General features: G+C 41.8%; 1 protein-coding gene across 1 annotated transcript in view; it reads left to right on the forward strand.

Moving 5' to 3' along the window:
* The window catches only part of nt5dc1 (5'-nucleotidase domain containing 1), a 66,670-nt gene that overhangs the window by 24,982 nt on the left and 16,976 nt on the right, over positions 1-24,712 (forward strand). Inside the window, exons 7-9 of the mRNA XM_029425176.1 lie at positions 13,634-13,808; positions 16,364-16,461; positions 23,744-23,865. Coding sequence (XP_029281036.1) covers positions 13,634-13,808; positions 16,364-16,461; positions 23,744-23,865 — 395 coding nt within the window. The remainder of the gene's footprint in view (positions 1-13,633; positions 13,809-16,363; positions 16,462-23,743; positions 23,866-24,712) is intronic.

The following is a 24,712-nucleotide window of genomic DNA, read 5'->3' on the forward strand; positions in this document are numbered from 1 at the left end:
ACCGTATCCATGTTTTTACGACTTCATAAAGATTTAAGCTAGACGATGAAGTCATCCATGCAACATGCCTTTGACTAAAGTGTGTGGAAAGTGTCAAGTTGAGTTAATTTGATGTCTTTGTTTGCATTCTAAATGTGCTCAGACCGATGGCTTTAAAATCAGATGTTCTCTTAATGAGCAACATGTACAGAGGAATGAACAGTCGCCATAGATTAGCGATATTATCTCAACTATTTGGGCACCTGTGGTACATTTTCTTTATACTTTCTTTCATTGCCAAAGTTAATGAAGTTGTCATTGATGGTTATTGAGTTAAACTGATCATAGGCTCTTTTCATCTGTTAACCAGAGGACTTCACTGAAATTACTGATATCATTTACATGATATTTGTTTTTATTTGTCCATGTTTTGAGATATCACTGCCAGAGATTTCTGCCTCTAACTCAATGCAACGAGGTGCTGGAATTTTAATTTGTGACGCTCACAGCATCGACAATTTAGTTGATAAAACAATTTTCCACTCAGGAAACATTATCCACCCAGGAACTCGTCTGGAGCTTCTAATCACATCACATAATGTCACTATCGGCTGATGTGATAATCCACAGACTTCTTGAGTAGAAAGTTGTTCCATGAAAGCTGCACACAGTGAGGTTTGTGGATGATCCAGAGTGGGAACGTGGGAAACTGTTTCTGAAAGAAGATGTTGCTGTTAAATGTTTTGAGCACCACAAATGAAATTCTATTCACCTCCATTGTATTATGGTTGAGACAGGAATTATGAAGACATACTGTATAGTTTAACACTTGGGCAGATTAAACTAAAGCTATATTGACTAGATACCATCCATCTGTGATGAATGGTGATGGAGTAAGACGTGTTTCTGTGTGTTCAGGAAAGACAACATTAACCTTCTCCCCTCCTGTCTCTGAGGACAGGGCTACATGTAAACAGCACAAAGTGCGATTTAAATGCCCGTTCTCCTCTGTTAGCATCACTGTCAACCTGTTTTCATATATCAAATGATCTGTTTGGTATTGAAGTCCCTTTGTCATTCCCTTACATCTTTGTAACAAATGTATACATATGTTCCATTATAAGACGTCACACATCAGGGTGGGGATGTACACTGTTATGTCTGACTTGCTAAATGATGTCGTGGCAACGCTCGTGCTCGTGCCTATGTTTGCTCTCAGATAAGCTACATTTCTGTTTTGCATGCAACAATAACAGTTGGAGCACATTCTGTATAGTAACAAATAAACAAACACACTCTACACTAATTAACTGGTAGGTTGGGTTACATCCGATCGGCCTGGAAGGGTGGAAGTGTTGTATCACACATAGACAAAATGAATCATATGTTTGAAAGAGATTAATCTGTAGATTACAGTTTTCAGAACTAAGAAACATTGTACTCACTGCATTTAGAATAATTGTAATTTGCCTTTTCTTGGTAACACAGGACCTATATGGCTGCAGATCTCTTCTATAGGACTAGATGTTGGTCCTATAGAACTTGTCATAATTTCATCAGATAACAGAGAGAATCTCTTTCCCTGTTATAGAGTCATCATCATGTCTAAGACTGAAATGTGCAATAACACTTGGAGCCTGATGAAAGCTGGTAGCACTTAAGACCATATTAAGTGCTTATATTCTGAGACAACAATAGTTGCTGTCGGTTTAATTCGTTTTTAATAGCCTGCCTCACAGTTGTGTGGTTGTCATCAACACAATGCATTTGTGAGGTAGTTTCCATGTTGAACCAAATCCTGGCAACATGAAAAAACCTTATATTGTACTGTAAGGATGCACAGAGATTTAGTCCAAGATGAGGGCAAGTAAATTATCTCAAAGACTTCAAGCTCTGCATAACCTGATTGTCCTCCTCTGTGACCCATTCTAACTAAACTAGAATAAAAACTTTACAATACCACATTTCTTTCCCATTAGTTGGGCTAGTAAAAAAAAAATACATACCTAAATATGGGTAACTGACAGACTGGCAAAATAAAGTGAATCACAAAGCTCTGACGCTAACAGACCTGACCTTTTTATTTCTCCTCTTTTTTTATTAGAAAGTTGTCGCTGACCATCATTCTCTCTTATTAAAATGGTCATATCAGCTGTCACGAATGAACGTTAATTCCGCAAGTAACTAGATGACATGTTGAAATTAAACTTGGTTGTTGTTGAAGCTGTTCACATCACTTCAATTTCCAGTCACATTCTCCCAGTTAAACTTTCATTCATAGCATGATATCCAACAGAATATAGCCGTGGGTTATTCACGCGGTTGCAAGTTCAGGGTTAGGGTTAGGGTTACGTCACACGAAGAGACGTAGCCATTGTGACCATGAGCCATGAGAGGGCTATAGACTGCACATCTGGACTGGATATGGATGTGTTAGTTGGGGTATTTTGCACGGGGTTCTGGAAACTGTTTGACTCATACAGCTAAAAATTAGAGATGTTGAAAAAGGCAAAATAAAGACGGACAATGTCGGATTATATACAAATGAATAAATGGCCTGACTAGAAAGAACAAAAGAGGACTTTGGATGTAGAAATATAATATTTTCCCACATGTTGTCTGCCAAGAGTCCTGTATAAAGATGACTCCCTGGGGGCCCGAAGCTATTGTTTATGGAGATTGCACCTTGAGATGGGAGGATCATTCATCACTGAAGTGCCATAAAGCCCCTATGATTAAAAGAAACCTGACTGTACTTGCTCAGGATTTTCCACATTTTGCTTTCTGTACTTTATTATTGTTCTGCTGTAAGTCAACCAATATACTTAAAGTGGCAACAGACACGTTTTGCTTTAACTCATCATCATGAAGTAAATGTTGATTGCACAATGTATTGGCTGTAGAATAATGACACCATCTACATATAGCTTGGTTCTCTAAAAGCCTCGCTTTCACGATGCAATTCTGCCTGCCACCGGCTACGATCTCCCTGGAAAATTAAGTCTCCATTTACAAGTTCATCAACCTTTGCCCAACCAAAACAGGAAGAGGATAGCGTTTTTGTGTTCTCCAGTAGCTATCGGTAGCTATCCCCAAAGGGTATCAATGTAAGTTCTTTGCAGTTACTATCCCTAGTAGCTGAAATGGTGGACAGTAGAACAACGGAAGCACATTAACCGCGGGACAGAAAATGCAGTGTGTCCTCCCATATTGTTGATGGTCTCTCGGCTCTGAGGAAAAGGGATCCGGTTGTCTTTGCAGATCCAACAGTAACACCACATGGAAACGCTAGAAGAGGAGTTGAAAAGTTCTCTCTTGCACCTTTAAATGTATATAAGTTATAGGGTAGTTTCTGTATTATACTTTTTTTCAAATGCACAAGGATATTTTTCAATCAGAGGTTACTTTTTATATATTTGGGATTCTTCTGCAGCTATAGGACACATATTAAGGTGCAGAAGTAAATGTATAATGTTATGTGAGGATTCTTTATTCAAGATATGGTCCTCCTGAGATCCGACTTTAGAGTATGAAACCTCAGTTTTCTTTATATAGCTCTGGCTAAATATAGCTCTGGTTTGGTGTAATGACAGATTGCAGTGTCCCTCACGTTTGCTCTGAGGGGAGAGTGACTGAGCGACTGGCGTCACTGTCCCCCACAGTGATCTGCATACATACAAAAACCACCATCCCATTTTCTTAGCTGCCTTTGTTCTTTGTGTCGCCTTTCGCTCTGCTCCAGTAGCATTTCTTCACATGTAAGGAAACCTTTGGAATTGGAAATAATATAGACAAAACTTGCCATTAGTGAACTAATCAAAGTTTTAAGAGGCACAGTCACTTATCAAGGTGGTATTTAGAGACATTTAAGTGACAGTAGCTCTAAACATTTAATATTGTACTTTAATATCACATTCTACACATGTACTGTTAAAGAAAGAAGCAAATCCTACATACTGTATATTGCACACATACTGTATATACAGTATATGTATATATTAAAATGCCATACTTTGTATACATTATATAATAACAAAATTATTTCATAGACTTAGAACTTCCCCTTTGGCAAAGGTCTTTTTAATTCTCCTCTTCTGTCACAGACCAAAGACAGAAAAAAGGCTGTGAGCACCACGAAGGACACGATGCAGCAATTTGCGGTCGGTCTGCTAAAACTAGACTGGCCACGGTTGTCCACGTGGTTCTAACAGGTGCTGGAAAACACAGCTTGTCTGGATGCCTTTTTAAGAGAAAACACTTGAGATTATAGCTTCCCTTTTGAGGTCATCTCCATTTGCTATATCCTGTATATACAGAGCTTGATGATCCTGAAGTATAATAAGGAAATGGATAAATGGATATTTTTTCATATTTGTTTTGATAGCCTTTATTTTCCTTGCTCATTAACTCACCGACAAAGAAAACTAACATGCCTTTAGATTGTGTCTCCTGATCACATTTGGTATGGCTGTCAGTGAAACGCTCCTGCCTTAATTTGCACTGCTACTGTTGATTTGTGTATGCTGTCAGGCCCCTTTGATGTATGAGAGAGATTGAGCTGCTGCCGGTTGCGGTTCTCTCTCTGACGCTGGGCAGATCTCCAGCCGTGCAGGCCTGGTGCCCAGCCACAGGGCACTTTAGTCCTACATTCACAGCCAGAGCCTCCAGAGGCACATTTTACACCACCACACACACATGCTGTAGTAAGCTGGCACCAGTGGCCCAAGCAGAGTTTTGAATATGGTCTTTTCTGAGGGACTGATCACATCCTGTTGCTCTGTCCCAACATGCACCACAGTATTAGCCTGGCCTCTCTACTCTCAGCCTAATGCCTGACAGCGATGACCGGACAGCATTTATGATAAAAGGAAGTTTTCTTTGGAAGTTTACACTAAGGCCGTGTCAGGGCTGGGGTCACCCCAACTGAACAAGTCAAACATGTTTAACAAATATTCCCGAGCTAGAACTTCTTGGTCCACACATTGCTCATAGATGTTGGAGAATTATGCAAGAAGAAATTAATGATTGAAGAGGCAGAGGTGCCGGTTTACCATTTGCCCTTACATAAGCAGTCACTTTTTCACAAAGATCTGTCTATATTCTAAAATAAAGTATCTACATTACTACCAGCATTTAAGACTTTTACGATTTGAATGAAATGCAACTTGATGAGTTCTGTGCTATCATTGACAACAATACAGTTTGTACCAGGAATGATAACAACCATAACAACCAAGCTTCAGGCTGGTTTATGCTTGTAATATATCTGGCATTTTTAAACCATTTTCAAATGGTGGTGCCAAAAGCCTGCCATACCCAACACCTCTCCTTAAAGATATTCATGGAGTTGCAAGTGCATGACAGAAGTAATTTTGTGAAGAATAAAAAAGTTCAAACCCTGCCTACAATAACACCTCTGCACACCTGGCCAATTAGCAGTGAGAAGTGGAAAATTAGAAAGGTGTGGAGAGTTTTCTGAACCTGTGCGATGATCCGACAAGCACTTTGTTTGCAACATACTGACGACTTTGATGATATTTAAACACACTCTTCTAATGTCATCACCTGTGCTTTGAGATAATCTATAAAAAAGTTACAGACATGGCTGTAACAAAAACTTTTTTAGTCCAGACTAGGGTGGTGGACACAGCCATTTTCAGGCTTCTGTCTGTCAAGTCACATGTACCCATGAAGGGGGCGTTACCGTCTGTATGAGATATGAGATGTGGCCTTAGTGTGTGTGAGGACACCGGGGGCCCTGACTGACCACAGCTTGGTGTATGGATAGTGTCGTGCGTAGCAGGTTGCTTACCATCTGTAAGGTGTTTAACTGTCTGATGTGGTTGGGGAGGGCATTCCAGAGGGAGGTTGCAGCAACTGAGAAGGCCCTGTCACCCCAGGTCCAGAGCTTGGTCCTGGTGGTCTTTAGGGTGTTTGCATCTCTGGACCTGAGGCAACGGGTAGGGATGTGGAGTTCAGAGAGGTAGGGAGAGGCCAGGTTGCTTAAGGCTTTTTAGGTGGTGAGTAGTATTTTGAAGTAAATCCTGTTTTTAAGCGGGAGCCAGTGGAGTCCATAAGGAGGACCGAGGCGATGTGGTCTCAGTGGCGTGAAGATGTGAGCAGGCGGGCAGTGGAGTTTTGGATGTACTAACGTTTATTTGTGATTTTGTTGGGTGAGCCGTAGAGCAGGGCTATTCAACTTCATTATCAAGTGGGCCTGATAGGAAAATCACTGGGGGTTCATGGGTCACACAATACTTTGTCAATGAATCACTACAAATAACTCTTACTTACAGTAGTGCCAATAGATACTTATACATGAAATTAACTAGTCACATGCATCCATTTTTTTCACTTTAATTGTATCACCATAATTCATTGCAGAAAGCAACCAGTCTATTCAAAACAGTAGGAAAGCTATAGTTTCCTCCACAAAAGTGCAAAAATGTTGCATCTTTAAAACCAAGGAGACATGAGTTTTTTTCCCAACAGGTCCATGTCCACTAATGTAGAAAAAAAAGATGAATATAATAAAGAGTTGCATTTGCTGATGGTGAAGCAGTTGGAGATGGTGTCCATGGGCTTAAGGAGTTTGTTGATGGTGGAGAAAAGTGTGGAGCTAGCACTGTTGAGAGCATCTTTGTATTGTTCAGCATCCAGGTGTTCTGTTGGTGAGTCTTTCCAGTTGACGCCCCTTGGCTTTGAGGAGTGAGAGCAGAGACATAGATGGTGGCAGCCAGGGTGGAGGAGAGAGAGGAGGGGTTGATGGAGTTGAGGTTGCAGAATGTTATGGTGCGTATCTGTTTAGCAGCGGGATGTCCAGGGTAATAGCCATGTGGTCAGAGATGGTAAGGTCGATACTGGTCAAATTATTGATGGTGATGCCAGAAATGCAGACGAGGTCCAGTGTGTGTCCTTTTCTGTGGAGGGGGGGGAATCAATGTGTTGGGTGACGTTGAAGAAGTGTAGTATTTGATTTAATTTGATTTAGTATATCCAGGAGGTCCGTTGTGGTTTTGCAGTCTGTGGAGTCAACATGGATGTTGAAGTCGCCTGGCAGAAGAACGGCACAGAGTTGAGTTAGAAATTCAGATAAGTCAGAAGGTAATGTAGTGTTTGGCTTGGGGGGAAGATTGTTTTGGGACCAGACAGTTTAAAAGCAAGGTGTTCAAATGAGGATGGGGTGGGAATGGATATTGCAGTAGTTTTGGATTGTTTATGTAGTGTCACTATTTCACCGCCACGTCCGTCCTGGCGTGATTTGTCCATGTACTGTATGTGCATCCAACGGGTGACGTCTGATTGAGAAATAATTATTCCATGGGTTTTTGCCACGTTTCAGTTAGACAGAGAAAATCAAGGTTGTTGTCCGTAATAAATTCATGGGCCTTTGTTGTTTAGAGAACAGGTGTTAAAAAGTGAACATTTAAGAAGTGATTGTTTGTGGGTGGGCTGGTTTGCTTTGTTCGTAGGCAGGTGGAATGCATGTGCTGTTTGTTGTGATGACATTGTGGGGTGTAACAGGGCGAACGCTGACCAGATGGATGGGATGGAGTGGTCAGATAGCAAGTACACAAACTTTCGAAGGGGGCTTCTGTGGATGTAACGGGGTCGACGTAAGAGTCCAAGTTGTTTAATGACTGAAATGCATTGTGGAGGGGTGAAGTTGTTGAGTTTGATTAGCTGCGAGATGGATTACTTCAGCGTCATGCCAACCGGGGAGGGTGAAAGCCTGGAGTTGTTAGCCGCTAGCCACGGACTAGTTGCCTGGTTGTAGAGAAGTGTCAGGCACAACAGGACGGTCCACAGCATGAAAGGTGATCGGGGCAGAGTGATGAATTTGTGCTGGATGTTTGAAGAAACTGTTCAAATGCAGGATCAAGCGATGAAGCAGAGGAGGCAGAGAGGGTAGAGGGTTGAGGCTGTCGGGTCAGCTGCTAGTGATAGCAGCTAACGTTGGCTGCTAGCCGATCGCTGACTTTAGGGCAGCTAGCTAACAGCCAGCTGAGGAGGCAGTGGTCCCAGGCAACAAGGCCTAAGCAGACCGGGACAGCAGCATGTTTATGCCCCTTTTGAAATAATTTCTGTCTGTTACCAATGTTGTAGCTGAGCTACCAGCTCTACTAGAAGAGGCTCTCCCATTGTGTGTGTGTGTGTGTGTGTGTGTGTGTGTGTTGGGAGTACTTGCCAAGAAGGCCGGTAAAATATACCCAGGCTTTCCGTTATTTCTCTCTCGCTGATTGAAACCATGGCTAATCCACTCCTTATTTCAGTTTGAAGTCCACTTTAAACTCACACGGTGACTGATGACAAATGCTAGTCGTTTAGAATCAGCTCTGTTGCATTTAGCATTTAGCATAATAAAAATAACTAGAACTGTTTCTGTGCAAAGTACTGCCTTGAAACTCTCTGCCAGTCTTTGTTTCATGCAAATAGACCCCGTAAAAATGGAGATACGATGATATAAAGTTGATACAAAAATATTTTTGCAAATGTAGCACCCCACGCCGACCCCCCAAACACTCTGCAGTGTAGAGTCTACACAACCGACAGCAGAGCAACACACAAAGTAAAGTCTCTGAAGGAAACAGCAGCTCTCATATTGCTGAGCGCATAGAGCACGTAGACACACTCACATGAACTCTGGTTATATAGGTGAGGTTGTGCTGAAAAACAAGATACCAAACATTGACATTTCTTAATGGGGTTTAGTAAGGCAGAATAAAAAATATGCAAAAACGGCCAAATTAGCTCCGGACTCCAAAGGGCTACATGATTGCTCCTTGTCAAAGCTGCTAACATTGGAATTGATAATATCTCTATCTCTCTAATGATCTGTCCTCTTCAAGTGACCTCTGCTCTCTGACCCCTCACCTCCTGACAAGGGGGACTCGCTAGCACAGGTCTTTTTCTTCCACCTTGTGGCCACAGATGCACTTTAGCGCAGTCTGATCAGGGCAGAGTCTTCTCGGATTAATTTGGGTATTACTCATTATGTTAAACAGACCTGAGTCCTGTGGTAATAGAACTGGACCCGACCCGGACCTGACTGACAGTATAAACCGTGGACTCGTATGGGTCTCGGGTCTTGGGGTTTGGGTACCTCTCAGTGACATTTGAAAAAGACAGCGGATCATGATCTTAAGGTGATTGGCCTCGTCTTCACCAATCTTCCTTAATACTGAGCATATCACTTTTTTTTCACCGATGGTGTCTTAGGACAATTGTGCTTGTACACACATGCATATTAAAAGTCTTCTGCTCATGTTATCCTTTACATGGCACATTGATGGTTTGAAGTAAATACACCTGCCAGCACATATGTGATTAACTGTTGAAAAAAATGAAGAGTATTGTTTTATTTATATTTTGTCAATTGTGACATACCTGAAATACCTGTCCATCAGGCATACACAACAATCAGAAACATACTTCAGGTGTACTATTAGGCTTGTGGTTTAGACAATACTGTATCCCAGGTAACCACAGCCCCGGTTTCAAGTCAGGCCAAGACTTAACTTCTCCCTCTGTTGTCTCCTCATCTTTCTTATCCATCTCTACTGTCACATTTCCTAGATAAAAGCAAATGTCTTAAAAAAATTGGTTAAATAATTGCCACCAAGACACAAATTAGAATAAGAAATATCCTAGTACTAAATGAGAATGTGTTTTAAAACTGATGAGGTCTAATGAAAATGAAAATTGGATGCACTAAAACGAAATTGCAACATCTGCATACGAAATCCACGTCCTACTTTACGGCATTTCCCGAGACCTTGTTTCAGCTTTGTACTTGGGTGGTACATTTCAGGTCCCAGTGGAATAAAACAGCTTCCGCTCTCTGATGTCTTAAGCAGTGTATTTAATCAAATGTAACACACAAGATGGTGGCCAGGTCAGTTGTTTATCCTCTCACACACATAAGTGCAACATGGGATTTTGCTGTCAGGGGAGCTCCCTCAGCTGACCTCCCTGGCTGTGGGTAATGAGGCAGGACAGGCTTTCTACTGCAGGGTCCCAGAGGAGGAACAGCCACACTAACTGAAGGCAAAATGTTGATGTGCCAACCTGCTTTTTCTCTTTAACTGAAGGTGCAACGGTCTGTGGATACAATGACAACTTCTGAAGACATTAGTTGAAAATCAAAACCAAATGTTTACATCTGATACTTTTTTTTTGATCTCCTGATTTGGGTCTTAGCTTTTGCTTGTTTGTGTTTGTCGTCACCCTCTGGTTAGAACCTTCTACTGCTTTCTTAGAACCTAAAATAACCTTTTCCTAAAGCTAGTTGTGTGTTTCACCAGAGGAGGGCAGCATATCCAAACGTTTTTAACTGCAGGATTCCCATGAGCTGTTTGAACCCATCATCCACATTTTAGGCTCATGCACAAGAACTAGAAAGTTGTTATTTAGCAATTTCAAAGAAGACACAAGTTGATGCCATTGTGCTCGGTTCCAGAAAGTAGGAAAAAGAAACAGTGAGCCTCCATTCAGTTTCTCTCTGCTGGGCTTACACCACAGGACCTTTTACGTCACAATCAAGGTCACAGCAAAGACTAAAAGCTTATTAAGCAGAGGTGACATAAGATACATTCCCACTAATGGTCAGTCAATACAGACTTAAAAACTCAAAATGTAAAGAATTATATTTGAAATGGCCCAAACTCTCCCACAAGACTCAAAGTCTCCCAGTTCAAGACCAGGTTGTCCACATAAAGTTAGGGTCCAGTGGTTAATCTTTATTTCTACATGTGTTTAACGAACTTGAAGAAACATTGTTTCTTTAAGGAGTTTTTAATGTTTATAGACAAATCATGTTGATTGACAGGCCCCATAAGGAATTTAGTTAAGGATGTTGCCCACAGCCTATGCCGTATGTTATGTGTTAATAATCAAATAATTATTTCCTCCTTTCCATGTTAACAGACTGGGAAGAAAGGGAAGATCTGCTGTTCTTAGGACTTGGGAGTGTTGGTCAGAGAAGGGTCCTTCTCAGAAAGTCCTGATAGCTCTGACTCAGAATTACAACTAGGATGCTGTTTTCTCCCACTGCTTGTAACTATGTTCTGTACTATATTACACGACCACCGTATTAGATCATGTACCTCAGTCTCTGTGTTTCCACACTGGCAATAGGTCATAGGGATGGCAACAATGTTGTTGACTTTTTCACACTGTACAATATCACAACCAGTTGGTGAGGCTACTATGAAATGTAGTATGAATATTCCAGTGGTCAGATTACCAAGAGATTTACTGAGCACATTGATGCTCCCATGAGGATACTATTTCACCATTTTGGACACGCCATGAGCGTTCCTCTTGCACCACTCTTAGGTCAAAATGTCAACAGTGCACAGAGGTTTTTCTGTAATGGAATAGACAGTTGTCTATTACCCATTTGATTTTATTGACCCTTATTGACCTTTTCCCCTTAAGAAAACACTTTATTGTTTAGCACGACTACTAAAAGTCCTCTCAGAATACAGTAGTAATACATTTATGCAGTGGGGTAAAATGAACATTACAGCTTTGATGGGCCATTTGCAAAGCTTCAGATCTGTATTCTTGGAGTTTTTTGATGGGAGAAAACCTCAGAACTGTGTCATGTGTCAGACAGAAGACAGAATGAGGACACTTTAGGCCACAGGGTCTGAGACTGTGTCTGTGTCTCTCTGACACTCCTGATAGGCAGGCGCTCTCTGGCAGGGTAAACACCTCATCCACACCCTGCCCTGTTTTCTAAGCCCTCTTATCTTCTGCTTGTGAAATGAGCAACACCACTTCTCACTTATTAGTTACCCTCTTCAGCTCGAGATCAAATACCATGTACAGGTCACCTCATCTTTTCTGTTTTGATGAGGTTGCGCATGTTTCAAGGTTAAAATCAAATGTTGTTCTGTGCTTCATATCATTATATCAGGATTCCCAAAAAGTTTTATTGTGTGTAAATAAAACCCTCAAGAGACCATGTTGTGGTATTTCCTCCCATTAAAAACACAAATTGTCCATTGCACATTTCGTAACCTAGTCTTCACACATGGACGCACCATTATATGTTGCCAATCAGCATCAAGTGCCTCGATTCCTCATAGGTTATGTTTTATTCATAGGTTTTTATATTCATGAGACTTTGCTGAGAACATTAGGTCACAAGTTATATTCTGAGATGGACTGGGATTGTGATCAGACCGCTGCCATATTTAGCTCTGTGCAGTACACTGACAGGATGTACTGAAGGGCAGCTGGGGGGCTTCAAAGTGACGGTGCCTCAGAAGTGGAGAGCATGACCCTGAGCTCCCCTTTACCTCCGTGAATATGAATGTGGAGGATTAAGCAGAACAACATTAGATATAAACCGTTTTCTAATTTGTAGAGACACAAGAAAATGGCTAAACCATAGTTTAACACCACTGTCTGTGAATGTTGACCAAGCAGATCTCAATATATTTTGTGATTTGTAAGCAGAATCCATCTATTCAGGCCTGTTCAGCATATAAACCCACCAGCTCCTCTAAAAAGCCTTTAGCCATTGCTCAATCTGTAAACATTTAGTTTGTAATAGTGAGAAATGGAAGCTTGTGTCCTTTGATGTTTGTCTATTAAAAAAAAGCCAACCCATTGTTATTGGTTTATTTCACCCATCTAGATTTATTTTAAGATCCCATATGTGCATTTGTTAAAGATGGCAATACCAGAATTTTTATGGTGCTTCAACATTCCACCCATGAACCAGTCTGTTTGTTTTGTGTTGATGTGTCCTCAGATAAATGTAACGCATTTGCAAATTGAGTTCCTGGCGTCCTTTGACTAATAAATTATATTTGTATCTGTATTATAATGTAACTTAATGCTGTTCAAACCACATTTTCTCATTAACCTGTTAAAAACTTAAGAACCATTAATTTACCAAAATTGCCTTCACTTTGTGCGGACATATTTAACTAGAAAGAGGCACAGCTTTCATCCTGCTGAAATATGTGGTGCTTGTAGAGCTAGCTGGCAAATTACTGTAGCTGGCAAGCTAACTGACAACATGTTACCCATTAGTCACAATAGCGCTCCGAGCTAGCTGTCCGGTAACTGGGGCTGAGAGCTTGGTGACGCAGTGACTCCTTGCAAACTCAAGTTAGCCACTAACATGCCAGCACTAGCCTGCCACAATAGCCTAGCAAACAAGCTAGCTAGTTTGGCAATTAACTGAAGAAAAGGTGAAGTGTCAGGGAAGCTAAGCTGTAGCTAGTGAAGCTGCAAGTTTCTCCTCACTTGAAGTAGCCTATAGCTACAGCAACATTACACTGTATTGAAAGTTGCAAGCTACCCTACCGGCTACTCAGAATTTGTTTTGCTGCTACTACAAAATTACTAATACTACTATACTTACACTGCAAAATAAATATTTTTTGCTTTCTGTTTGAAGATGTAGAAATGTAAGTGGACAGTAGAACACTGTAGCATCAGTTCAGAATAGCATTATTCCAAAAGATATTCCCTCATTTAGTGTTTTGATGATGAGTGTCACACATTGATCCAATAGAGCTGGTGACTTTGAAGACCATAACATATGATGTATTTATATACATGTTACAGACCAGCTGTGTTGTGTGTTTAAGATCAAAACTGGTTGTCTGATTGTGTTTGTGTCTCTGTACAGAGGATGCAGGGACGTACTTCCCCAGTGTGAAGAGGGACCCGGGCCGGTACCTGCAGCCCTGCTCTGACTCTGTCAAGACCTGGCTGCGTAGCATGAAGAATGCCGGGAAGGTCCTCCTCCTCATCACCAGCTCCCACAGTGACTACTGCAGGCTTATCTGTGAACACATCCTGGGGTAAGACTGACTCCTCCTTAACAAGACCAGGACCAGGTCCACAGTACTTACCATAACAGCCCCACAGGATTTATAGCCTGAAAGTCTCTGCTCAGTCCAAGCTGGTTTTCCCTCAGCTCACAACATTCCTAACAGCTCTCACATGCCGTCAGTCATTCCTTTAGTCAATGCTGGCTCACAAGTCTTAACTTACCATCATCATCACACACATATGCTACTCGCACATATCTCCCAGCAGTCACTCTGCACATTAAGCTATTCCTGTTTTTCTTTCTTTTTTTTCTTTTTTTTCTTTCTTTTACTTTGCAGATGTGAAAAAGTATACACATTCCTCAATTCTTAAGAGGAAAAAGCAGGAGAGATACCACGCCTCCAGCAGTGTAATATTTTCATTTTCATTAATACATTGAACTCAAAATCCAAAAATGAGCACGCTCTTTGTGCTATGGTCACACCCTCCACCATTGTTTGCAAACACATCAGCCATTACATCTTTAAAAAATAAATATTTAATGCAGGTTTAGTAGATTTAAAAATTGCTCTTTTGTCATTTCTCACCAGTCCACAACTAAGACCCAGTACTTTATTTTATAATTGTAGGTGTACAGCAAAAGGAATTATTGTTGGTAGTCGAACACTGGCTTTGTGCTTTACTGGCCTCACTCTGTTTGCATTGCACTGTGGCTCAGGCTTATTTTTGTCCTAAGCCCTGTTATACACTCAATCAAGCAGCAAGAGAGCCTTGAAAAAACACAATGCCCATGTTGCTGCTGTGCTCTAAAAAACATAAGCTCTTCTTGTTCTTTGTCAAGGTGTTGTTATCTTACACTACACTCGCCTGCTTAGGTGGTCTGCTTTTTCACTTTTCATGCTCAGAGCTGATTGTTCTCTGTAGTCCAGCAGAGGCAAAAAGCAGCTTGAGGTAAAGCGGTTTTGTTTGGCTCTCTGTGGCCCAGGCCTACACCACCCCACCCCCACCCCCTCTCACCATTTCCTGTAAGGCAGCAAGCAGCCTGGTCATTCCTGTTGATCTTCACCCCTTTCCCTTGCTCCCCTGCTGTTTCAGTGGCTCACCCCTCCCCTCCTGTGCCTTTGACCTCCAGCTCCGCAGCATGTGTCGCCTCCCAATGAGAGCAGTCAGAGCCCCAGCTGTGTGTGTGCTCAAAATCATGTTCAAGTCATTGTTTTACAAGGTCAGGGGATGCAGATTTATTTTGTGATTGCTACAGGAGGAATTTAGGCCAGCTTCATCTTGCCAGAGGTTGTCTTTGTTCACACATGTGGTTGGTCTGCTTTAAGATCCCTCCTGTTTTTCCAACACCTAATATTTGAGTAGCTACCATCTTTAGAGAAACTCTTAGAATTCAGGCAGCACAGGACCAAAAACGTGTCCCTCATTGTTTCAGCACTTTACTGTTGAGAAAGCACTTTGTTGTGAAAGACGCCCTCTCCTGCATCACTACACAGTAGGTCCCTCTCCACTGGCCTCCAGCCGCTTCAGTGTGGTGAACCCGCTGGAAGCCAGTGACGGTCAGCTGTCAGAAGTAGCACAACAAGGCTAGAGCTGTCTGACAGGAGGCTGCTGGCCAACAAGCTGTCCATACTAGCTGCGGCTCCTGTGTGGCACGGCTAGATAAGGCATTTACTGCTGGAGGCGTACTTTGATTTGTTAGTTGTTATTAAGTCTTCTGACGTGTTGAACTGCTTTTCTGGCTTAATAAATCAAAAATGAAGTGAATAAAGTAAAAACTTTTGTGTTACCCTACTATAGAAGCAATATTTCTGACTATGCCTAGTATTATACCTCTACTGGTCTCCAGTATGCTACTACCTCTAAATATTGTGGTGCCTTACAGTTGAAATATGTTTACACTCAAGTTGCTGCTCAATACATAACTATCAGCAGCATGTAACAATTGTAAGAATTGCAAACCTTTTGTTTAAGTACAAGTCAAGGTTAAATACAAGAAAAGTTAAGTTCATGGCAAATGTAACACAGGGTTACACAACAAATGCAGTTGTTGCATCGTCCATTTATGCTACACACACAAAAACATGACAAACAGAACAGTTTTAGTAGCTGTGAATTATTTGAATTTGCAACAGGAGGATTATAAACAAAAAATAGTAAATATTAGCCACACAGTATGCACATACTGTACATACTTCCATGCCTCAAACTGCTTGGTTTACATGTTTTCCAGTTCCCAGTTAGATCTCCTTCCTGTTTCATAAGGCTTTCTCAACCTATAATGGAAACTTGTATAAAGATTCTCCTTGGAGCACATCTTCATGCAGCACTGTATGTCTCCTTGGAGAGCTCTCAACATGCTGACTGTCACTTCATGACTGCAACTCTGTGGGAGCGTCACTGTTTACTTTATTGATAAAAGTATTCCCTCCTTGTGTACACTGTTTATTGCTCCATGTTTTCCATCATATGTTCAGACTGTTTAGCTTCACTGAGCTATTTGTGCTTGTGTAAGCTCTACTAAGTGTATTTGGATGCTGTCCAGGCATTGTCCAGGTTATTGTTGTTTCTCTGGCTGTTGCAGGAAGGATTTTGAAGAGCTATTTGACGTCATCATCACAAACGCCCTGAAGCCCGGTTTCTTCTCCTTGGTGCCTCAGCAGAGGCCCTTCAGGACCCTTGGTGAGTACTGGCCTGCTGCTCTTATGTCCCACTGCACCTTTACAGCATTTGATTAATAATTCAGTCTCTAAAATTTCAACAAATAGGAAAAAAAATGTAGCCCAAGTTCCCAGAGCCACAACAGACACCATTAAATCACTCGTTTTGTCAAACCAACAGTCCAAAAGATATTTAGTGTACAATATCAGACATCTGATCTTTATTTGAGGAGGGTGTTTGGTACTTTTGCTTGATAAATTAAAATGATCAATTACAATTATCACAATTGTCTTTCCAGTCAAGCGGTGTGTCAACAACATAAAGGAAACAAATGTATCACTATCAGGCAATGATTGATTAAAAATGAACTGATGGTATGATGTGGATGATTCCTATATTTTAGAAATATTAGGCATTTTTGTGTAAATGTGAAACCTACTTGCAAATGTGAAATGTATACAGTTAGTACCTAACTTAACCCCACCTCCCCAATCTGCTTCACTGCAGATTGTTTTTATATTGTAGAATCTTCTTTGTTTTTTTTACTTTGGAACTTTTAGTGTCTTTAAGCATCCAGGGGAACTTCCAAGAAAAGCTTCAGAAGGAATAGTTCAACGGTTTGGTAATAACACTTTCTTTCTTCCTGTCTGAGAGTAAGACGAGAAGATCAACATCACTTTCATGTCTATTCATAGCTCCAGTACGGAGATGCAGTCAGGACATTGTTAGCCTAGCTTAGCATAAATCTTTACCAGCAGTACCTTTTAGACATTTTCAATATGGTACATCCCTTGTATTATTTTAGGAATATATAGTAGGGAATCATTCCAGCTGTCATCTCTAAAGATTTCAAACAGCTGTTAGTTGTGTTAGTGAGATAAATATCAGTTGCCAACATTTCATCAGCAGTCCACATAACTCCTACCTTCCTGGACTGTCAGCTCTCTCTCATTAGCCCAGGCATCTGATCTGATCCTGGATGCTCCTGTTGAAGGTGTGCACTGGCAGGGGCAGCCTGTTGGAATGCTCCCCTCATCTGGATTGTCTTACTGCCAGCAATAACACTGGGCATACATTATGTGTGAAGACAGGATGATCCCCTCAGTGAAATATTCTCTCTCTCTCTCTCTCCTCTCTCTCTCTCTCTCTCTCTCTCTCTCTCTCTCTCTCTCTCTCTCTCTCTCTCTCTCTCTCTCTCTCTCTCGCTCTCTCTCTCTCTCTCTCTCCCTCTCTCTCTCTCTTCCTGAGTTTTGCCACGTTGGCAGAAAAAGATATCAGCGTCTACTCTTCCTCTGGCCTCCTCGCATACTGGTTACTACTTCTTTAGTTGGGACTTTGTGTAAGTGGTGGGCACAGGACTTTACAGTCATTTTTTGCTGGCAAAAAGTACAAATAGCTGATTTTGTCAGCTGTAGCTAGTAGCTAGCTAAACAATGTTAGCTACATGAGTTGGTTGAAAACTCTGTAAAACGACATACATGCTGCTTACTGCTGCTAAAGCTAACACCTCCTGGCATCACCAAGCATCTTCACTGCTTGATGATGTAGAACAGCGGTCTCCAACCTTTTTTGCAGCACCGACCGGTTTCATGTATGACGAAATAAAATGATACGACCGGCATAAAAACAAATATAAAGTGCATAGAAAACTCACCATTACGCTGAATTAGTGGGAGCCCTGAGCTTGTGTCTCTGCAACGACCTAGGGGTATAAATTCTTCACCAATAGTAAAAGGTTTCTTTGACTTAGCAATACGGTTAGTCACTAAGTATGACGCTCTCAGTGCACTCGCATGTGTTGATGTGGTGGCCATCAGTAATTGTTTATGTCCTTCTTGTTCATGTTTCTTTCTTTCAAAAAACTCCAAGGGCTTGTCTTTTAATGCCGGGTGCTTGGTCTCCATGTGCCGAAGCAGTTTTGAAGGCTTCGTTGCCTCATTTGTGAGCCTGTGTATTATTCAGAGCGGCGCATGAGAATCACCTGTAGCGCTAAACTCGTATTTTAAGTGACTCCTGGTATTGTCTTTTAAATGCAGCTTTATTTTTCTTGGAAGTCGTAGGCTCTTCTTCTTCTTTCTCCTCATTGGGTCTTTTCCCTTTTCCAAAAAAGCTCTAAGACATTTGTTTTCCACTAATTTTTTGCTTGTGGGCTTAATTTTTGAAGTAAAGTATCACGTAACTGAGACGAGACACGGACGCACAGACGGATGTATCTGGGGATTTTTCAAAATAAAACCTCTTTCAAAATAAAATATTTTTTATTCATTCTTTCTGTGCGGCCGAGTACCAAATGACCCTCGGACCGGTGGCTGGGGACCACTGATGTAGAGGATATAGCAATGATGCAGCAGAATTGTTCTTGTATTGTAGGGCAGGTAGTTAGCCATTGTGTTATAGCAAGGTTAAATACAACTGCTGGGATAAAGCAATATAAAACTCACAAAAATGCAACTTTAGAGTATACCAAAAAAAGACTTTTTAAGCAGGATTTGCTCATCTTCCATTCAAAAAGCTGACAAAACACAGGCAAAATAAACTGCAAATGTCTGGTTATCATGTAACCAGAGCTCTTCTTCAACCTCCACCTGCTTTGTATTTACAACTTCACTCTCCTCCTCCATGTCTGCCCAAATCCAGTTACCTTGCGAGGCAGCGGGGTTCGAACCCGTGAGAATAGCTATCGTGGTGCAAGCAGTTTTGCCAAATCTCTACCGATGGACACACTTCTACTGCCGCACGGTATATACTATCATATCGCCCAACACTTCCTGTAGAGTTCCGACATTTACAGATACAAGTGGTTGATGTCAGTCACGGATGGGCTACAGTCAAATAGATAGAATACACCTGTGGCAGCACCTCATCTCTACCTGCTGTGAGACTCTCAGTGCCCCGCTGTTCCTCCATCTGTAGCACGTCCACTCAATATCCAGTTGTTGTATGCAACAATATCCCAGATCCTGTCACTGTGGACAGCAACATTTCAGCTTTCAGCCAGACATGAAATCTGTGTGAGGTCACTTCCAGTGTTATAGTTTATTTGACTACTAGTAACCTATTGACAAACCACAAAGAGATACATTAAAGGTTTGGTTTAGCTTTTATGTCTCCCCCTTGCTATATTTAACAAGACTTGCCAGGATGCCAGGAGGATAATTACAGAAAGAGATCGAACCTGAAAGAAAATATATATGAATTTTGATGAGGCATGTGATCGGGCAAATATACTGCATCTTGTAAACGCGTTAACAAACTTAACAAACTGTGTCCCAAATAAAAGCTTGGAGAGGTTTTGTTAAACATTATTTTGGATGGCATCCGGTTGAATTCTTTCTTCAACTAGATAAACGTTACCTTATCTGAAAGCACCGAATATCACTGCTACAACAGCTGTGCACACAAAACAAGAGAATGATTTAAAGTCTTTATATTGATTGACTCATTCATTGAATTTCAGTCCTAATAAAAATAATACTTACTTTTATTTTATATTGTATGCAGAAATTATTATTTTGTGCATACAATATACAAAATATTTCAGAACTGTCTTTTCTTTTTCTGGCATGTGCAAATGCGAAGTTTGTTATGCGAATTATAAACACAGGGTGAATCAAGGCAATGAAATCCTAATGAACTGTGTGCTCATTCCTCACTCAGAATCCTGGGTTTAACGTATGTTAGTCATGGGGTAATGAATACAAATATGCTACAAAGTAAAACTAGCCTTGGGCTTTCTTTCTGCTTGTGTTTAGTTTAGCCTAGGGCTAAGAAATATGGCTGTGACAAACCTTCAAGACTGTTTTTTAAAGTGTGCTGTAATCACCGCAGAGTGAGGTGTTCCATAAATCACTTCATAACCTCAGGCTTCTCGAGGTGTTGTTCATCATTATCTCTTATTTCAGTGATAATGCCACAGCATGTCTTCAAAGCTGCTGCTCATCAGCTAGCACTCCTCTGAGCTCCAGACCACATACCTCTCATTCATACGGGGTCTACTGTCAGCTGTTACAACGTGTGTGTGTGTGTGTGTGTGTGTGTGTGTGTGTGTGTGTGTGTGTGTGTGTGTGTGTGTGTGTGTGTGTGTGTGTCACATGTGCAGATGCTCATCCCTGTTCTTTCACACTCCTGTCACAATATTTATAGCATATTTAACCTCAGTTTGAACCTGTGGTGGCCTGTAGAATGCCATGGTTTTGTCAGTGAGAGTGAGGAACTGCTGCTGCTGCTACTACTACTACTACAGCTCTCTCTCTGCTGCTGCTGCTGCTGCTGCTGCTGCTACTACTACAGCTCTCTCTGCTGCTGCTGCTACTACTACTACTACAGCTCTCTCTCTGCTGCTGCTGCTGCTACTACTACTACTACAGCTCTCTCTCTCTGCTGCTGCTGCTGCTGCTGCTACTACTACTACTACAGCTCTCTCTCTCTGCTGCTGCTGCTGCTGCTACTACTACAGCTCTCTCTGCTGCTGCTGCTGCTGCTGCTACTACTACTACTACAGCTCTCTCTCTGCTGCTGCTGCTGCTGCTACTACTACTACTACAGCTCTCTCTGCTGCTGCTGCTGCTGCTGCTGCTACTACTACAGCTCTCTCTGCTGCTGCTGCTGCTGCTGCTGCTGCTACTACTACAGCTCTCTCTGCTGCTGCTGCTGCTGCTACTACTACTACTACAGCTCTCTCTCTGCTGCTGCTGCTACTACTACTACTACAGCTCTCTCTGCTGCTGCTGCTGCTGCTGCTATTACTACTACTACAGCTCTCTCTCTCTGCTGCTGCTGCTGCTGCTGCTGCTACTACTACTACTACTACAGCTCTCTCTCTCTGCTGCTGCTGCTGCTGCTACTACTACAGCTCTCTCTCTGCTGCTGCTGCTGCTGCTGCTACTACTACAGCTCTCTCTCTGCTGCTGCTGCTGCTGCTGCTACTACTACAGCTCTCTCTCTCTGCTGCTGCTGCTGCTGCTGCTACTACTACAGCTCTCTCTCTGCTGCTGCTGCTGCTGCTGCTGCTACTACTACAGCTCTCTCTCTGCTGCTGCTGCTGCTGCTGCTGCTACTACTACAGCTCTCTCTCTCTGCTGCTGCTCCATAAACTTGAGGGACTCACAATAGACAGATTAAATTAATCTGAATCAAGAATGAAGCTGCATAAATATCATGGCCACATAGATAACTCGACCATTTGCATGTTCATGTCATCACTTCACAGATTTCAAGTTAAAAGAAAACATCAAGTAAATAACCACGAAATGTTCGGACAGTTTTGAAATGATGATATTCTTGCTCTACGGATTTTGACAGTCATCCTCTCATATACAGAATATTGGGGTATCCCACACAGAATCTGTTTATATTGACAAAAACTTACCCCTGTTGAATCAGCCTAATATAAGCCTGGTAGGTGTCGATGTTAATAAATGACCTTTTATTTTCTATGGAGATCTTGAGAGTCCACAACTCAGCTCCCTCTGTTTAGACGTTTGAGGCCATATAAAGTCATGGTTGTTTGAATACAGTCTGGACTGTATAATTGTGGATTGGAGCTGCAATAATTCATAGTAAGTGCCCCGTGTGGTCAGTGGAAAGGAAAACTGACTCCATCCTGTTCAACATGTACAATATTTGTATAATGTAAGGGCAAGACAGCCTGCAGGTAAAATCCACTTCTGTGTTTGCTCTTGATGAATATCAACAACAAATGCTCATCCCTGTTCTTTCACTCTTTACATAATATTTATAGCATATTTAACATCAGTATATAACCTATTTATACACATAATATGGTAGCCATGGTAACATGTATGCACGTCAGCACGGGTATGTTTCCTGAATAATAGGTTAAAGCTGCTGTGTTTGTATCTGACTCCATGTACTTTGTCAGTTCATTAAGTCCATTACAAAGTGTGTGACAGTGATCCCACAGTAATAAGCCCCCAAGCAGTACTGTCTCTTCCTCTTAACATGTCTCATAATACTAGTAAAGCTTATATAAATGTTTTCTTCTTTTACACACATGATGTGCTGATGATACAGGATGACAATTGCCAAAACTGTCCAATCACCGAGTTACCTCTCAGTCTGAATAACTTCATGTTTACTCTCTTGGTTAGTTTGTTAAAGTCTGAACAGGAGCCGGACCAAAACTAAAATGCAACAAGGTATCTTTCTTTCCCTTGATCCGGACTATATACTGTGTGTGTATATATATATATATATATATATATATATATATATACTATATCACTGTGGTACCACTTTACATTAAATGTAGTGTTTTAAATGCACAAACAGAAAGCACTCTTATTCTCAGTTGGACCTTTCTGGACTCTTTTAACTAAATTACTTTTTCTTCTAGGCAAACATATAACTTAGCCATATATATAGATATAGCCATCAAGTGGAAAATCCTCAGTCATTATTCTGAGCTCAGAATGACAGGGTGTTTTGCATGGATGAACGCACATTTTCAGAGGGTAACTGAGGTTTTGGAAGTGTTCCTGTCTGGCACGTGGTGTGCAGTGTTGGGCTGAGACGGCCCGGTCACAACTGCTCTGCTGAGATGAGATGATCTTCTTAATGTTAATTTATAATGTTAGCTAACATTACTGGCAGAGACATAACGTTACTCAAATGTGAGATGCTGCTTTTTAGTGCAACAGGTCAAACAGCTAAATCAACCTCTAAAGAGCAGATATTTTAGGTGGCATCAGGCACTGCTTTACCAGTCAGGAGCATACTGTACAATGTATTACTCCACAGATACATTCAGGCATGTGCTTTTAGTATTTTCTCTGTCTCTGTATGTCTGTCTGTCCTTGCTGAGGACCGGAGGAAGTGCAGAGTGGAGTGTGAGCTCCTGAGATCTTCGGGATGTAATAGTGCGTTATGTACACACTGTGTGGTGTATTGAGAAGGGAACGGCATGCTGGGTACAGCTCGCTCTCCGTCACACCCTACAGTACATTCAATAACACATGAAGAAAGAGAGATTGCAGATCTACGGGACATATTCATTACAATCGTTTTAGCCAATAGATTTTACACTTGGTGGATATAGAGTAAAGTCTGTTAATCATCACAACTGAGATGGAGATGAGATTTAACATTAGAGAAGCCCTGCCCCACAGGTTTGGCACCACTGCTTTACTAGCTCACAGTCCATATAATTTACACTGCTATTCTGTCTCCATGTGGGCCGGCTGGTGAGTGCTGTGGTGAGGTGTAGGCGGACTCGAGGCTGTGTGGTCATGTAGCAGCTGGCTGTTTGGTCCAACTGTGGTGTCTGATTCTCTGTCCTCTGCAGTGAATGACGTGGAGGAGAGTGAGGGCCTTCCATCGCTGGACAAACCCGGCTGGTACTCCCAGGGCAACTGGCCGCACCTCCACGAGCTGCTCAAGACCATGACGGGCAAACCAGAGCCCAAGGTAGGCCAGCCACCTCGTACTGTATGTAACAAGAGCGAGGAGTCAGTCCTCTGGCTGAACAACATCCCAGGCTCGCTTTGAGGTTGACTCCAACTTTGGGTTTTGGCAGAGGCTAAAAGAGATGAGGGCTTCACGATAAATCAGCTCAGGGAGATTCACACTGGTGTGATGGAGAGGAGGAACGTGGCCCTTGGCTTGACTGTTGACAGGTCCGCTGCGTGCCAGCATGCTGGGAGTTCACTGATGAAACAAGCCACACAGTGCAGCCAACTCCCCTCATACTTCTTACAAAGCAGCCCATTCTTAGGGACGATTTCTACACAGACCAAAGAGCTCTCTTTTACCTCTCAGGTATGGTAGAGAACTTAGCCTGATAAAAGCTTTACTAGATTTACATTTAATACAATTTTATTTCACATTCTGAGACCAGAAAAACAGGTAATAAAATGAATAAAGGTTAATCATCCAAAGTGTCCATGTGCATTGCAGTCAGAAATATCAAAGGAAGGAAAAGATTGTGAATATTTAATGCTTTACTGCCGCTCCTAAGAATATTTTGTATTGTGCTTCTAGACAAATTAAATAAAGTATTCAGGCAAAGACAAAGCACAACACTACAGAGTACAGATAGAAGGACACACAATGTCATAGTGAATAGACTTGATTCAGCCCTCAGCAGTCTGAATTTGAGCCACAAAAGCTCACATTAGACAGTCCAGTGAAAGCTACTTGGCTGACGGCTTTGTGTGGGGAGGGGAAGCTTTCTGTCCCGCAATGGAATGCCTCATCTGTAGGGAAAAGCTATCAAACAGTGCAGTAAGCTCAAGAGGATGACTGTACTGTATGC

The sequence above is a fragment of the Cottoperca gobio genome, chromosome 24 (genome assembly GCF_900634415.1).
Source record: "Cottoperca gobio chromosome 24, fCotGob3.1, whole genome shotgun sequence".
Lineage (NCBI taxonomy): Eukaryota > Metazoa > Chordata > Actinopteri > Perciformes > Bovichtidae > Cottoperca > Cottoperca gobio.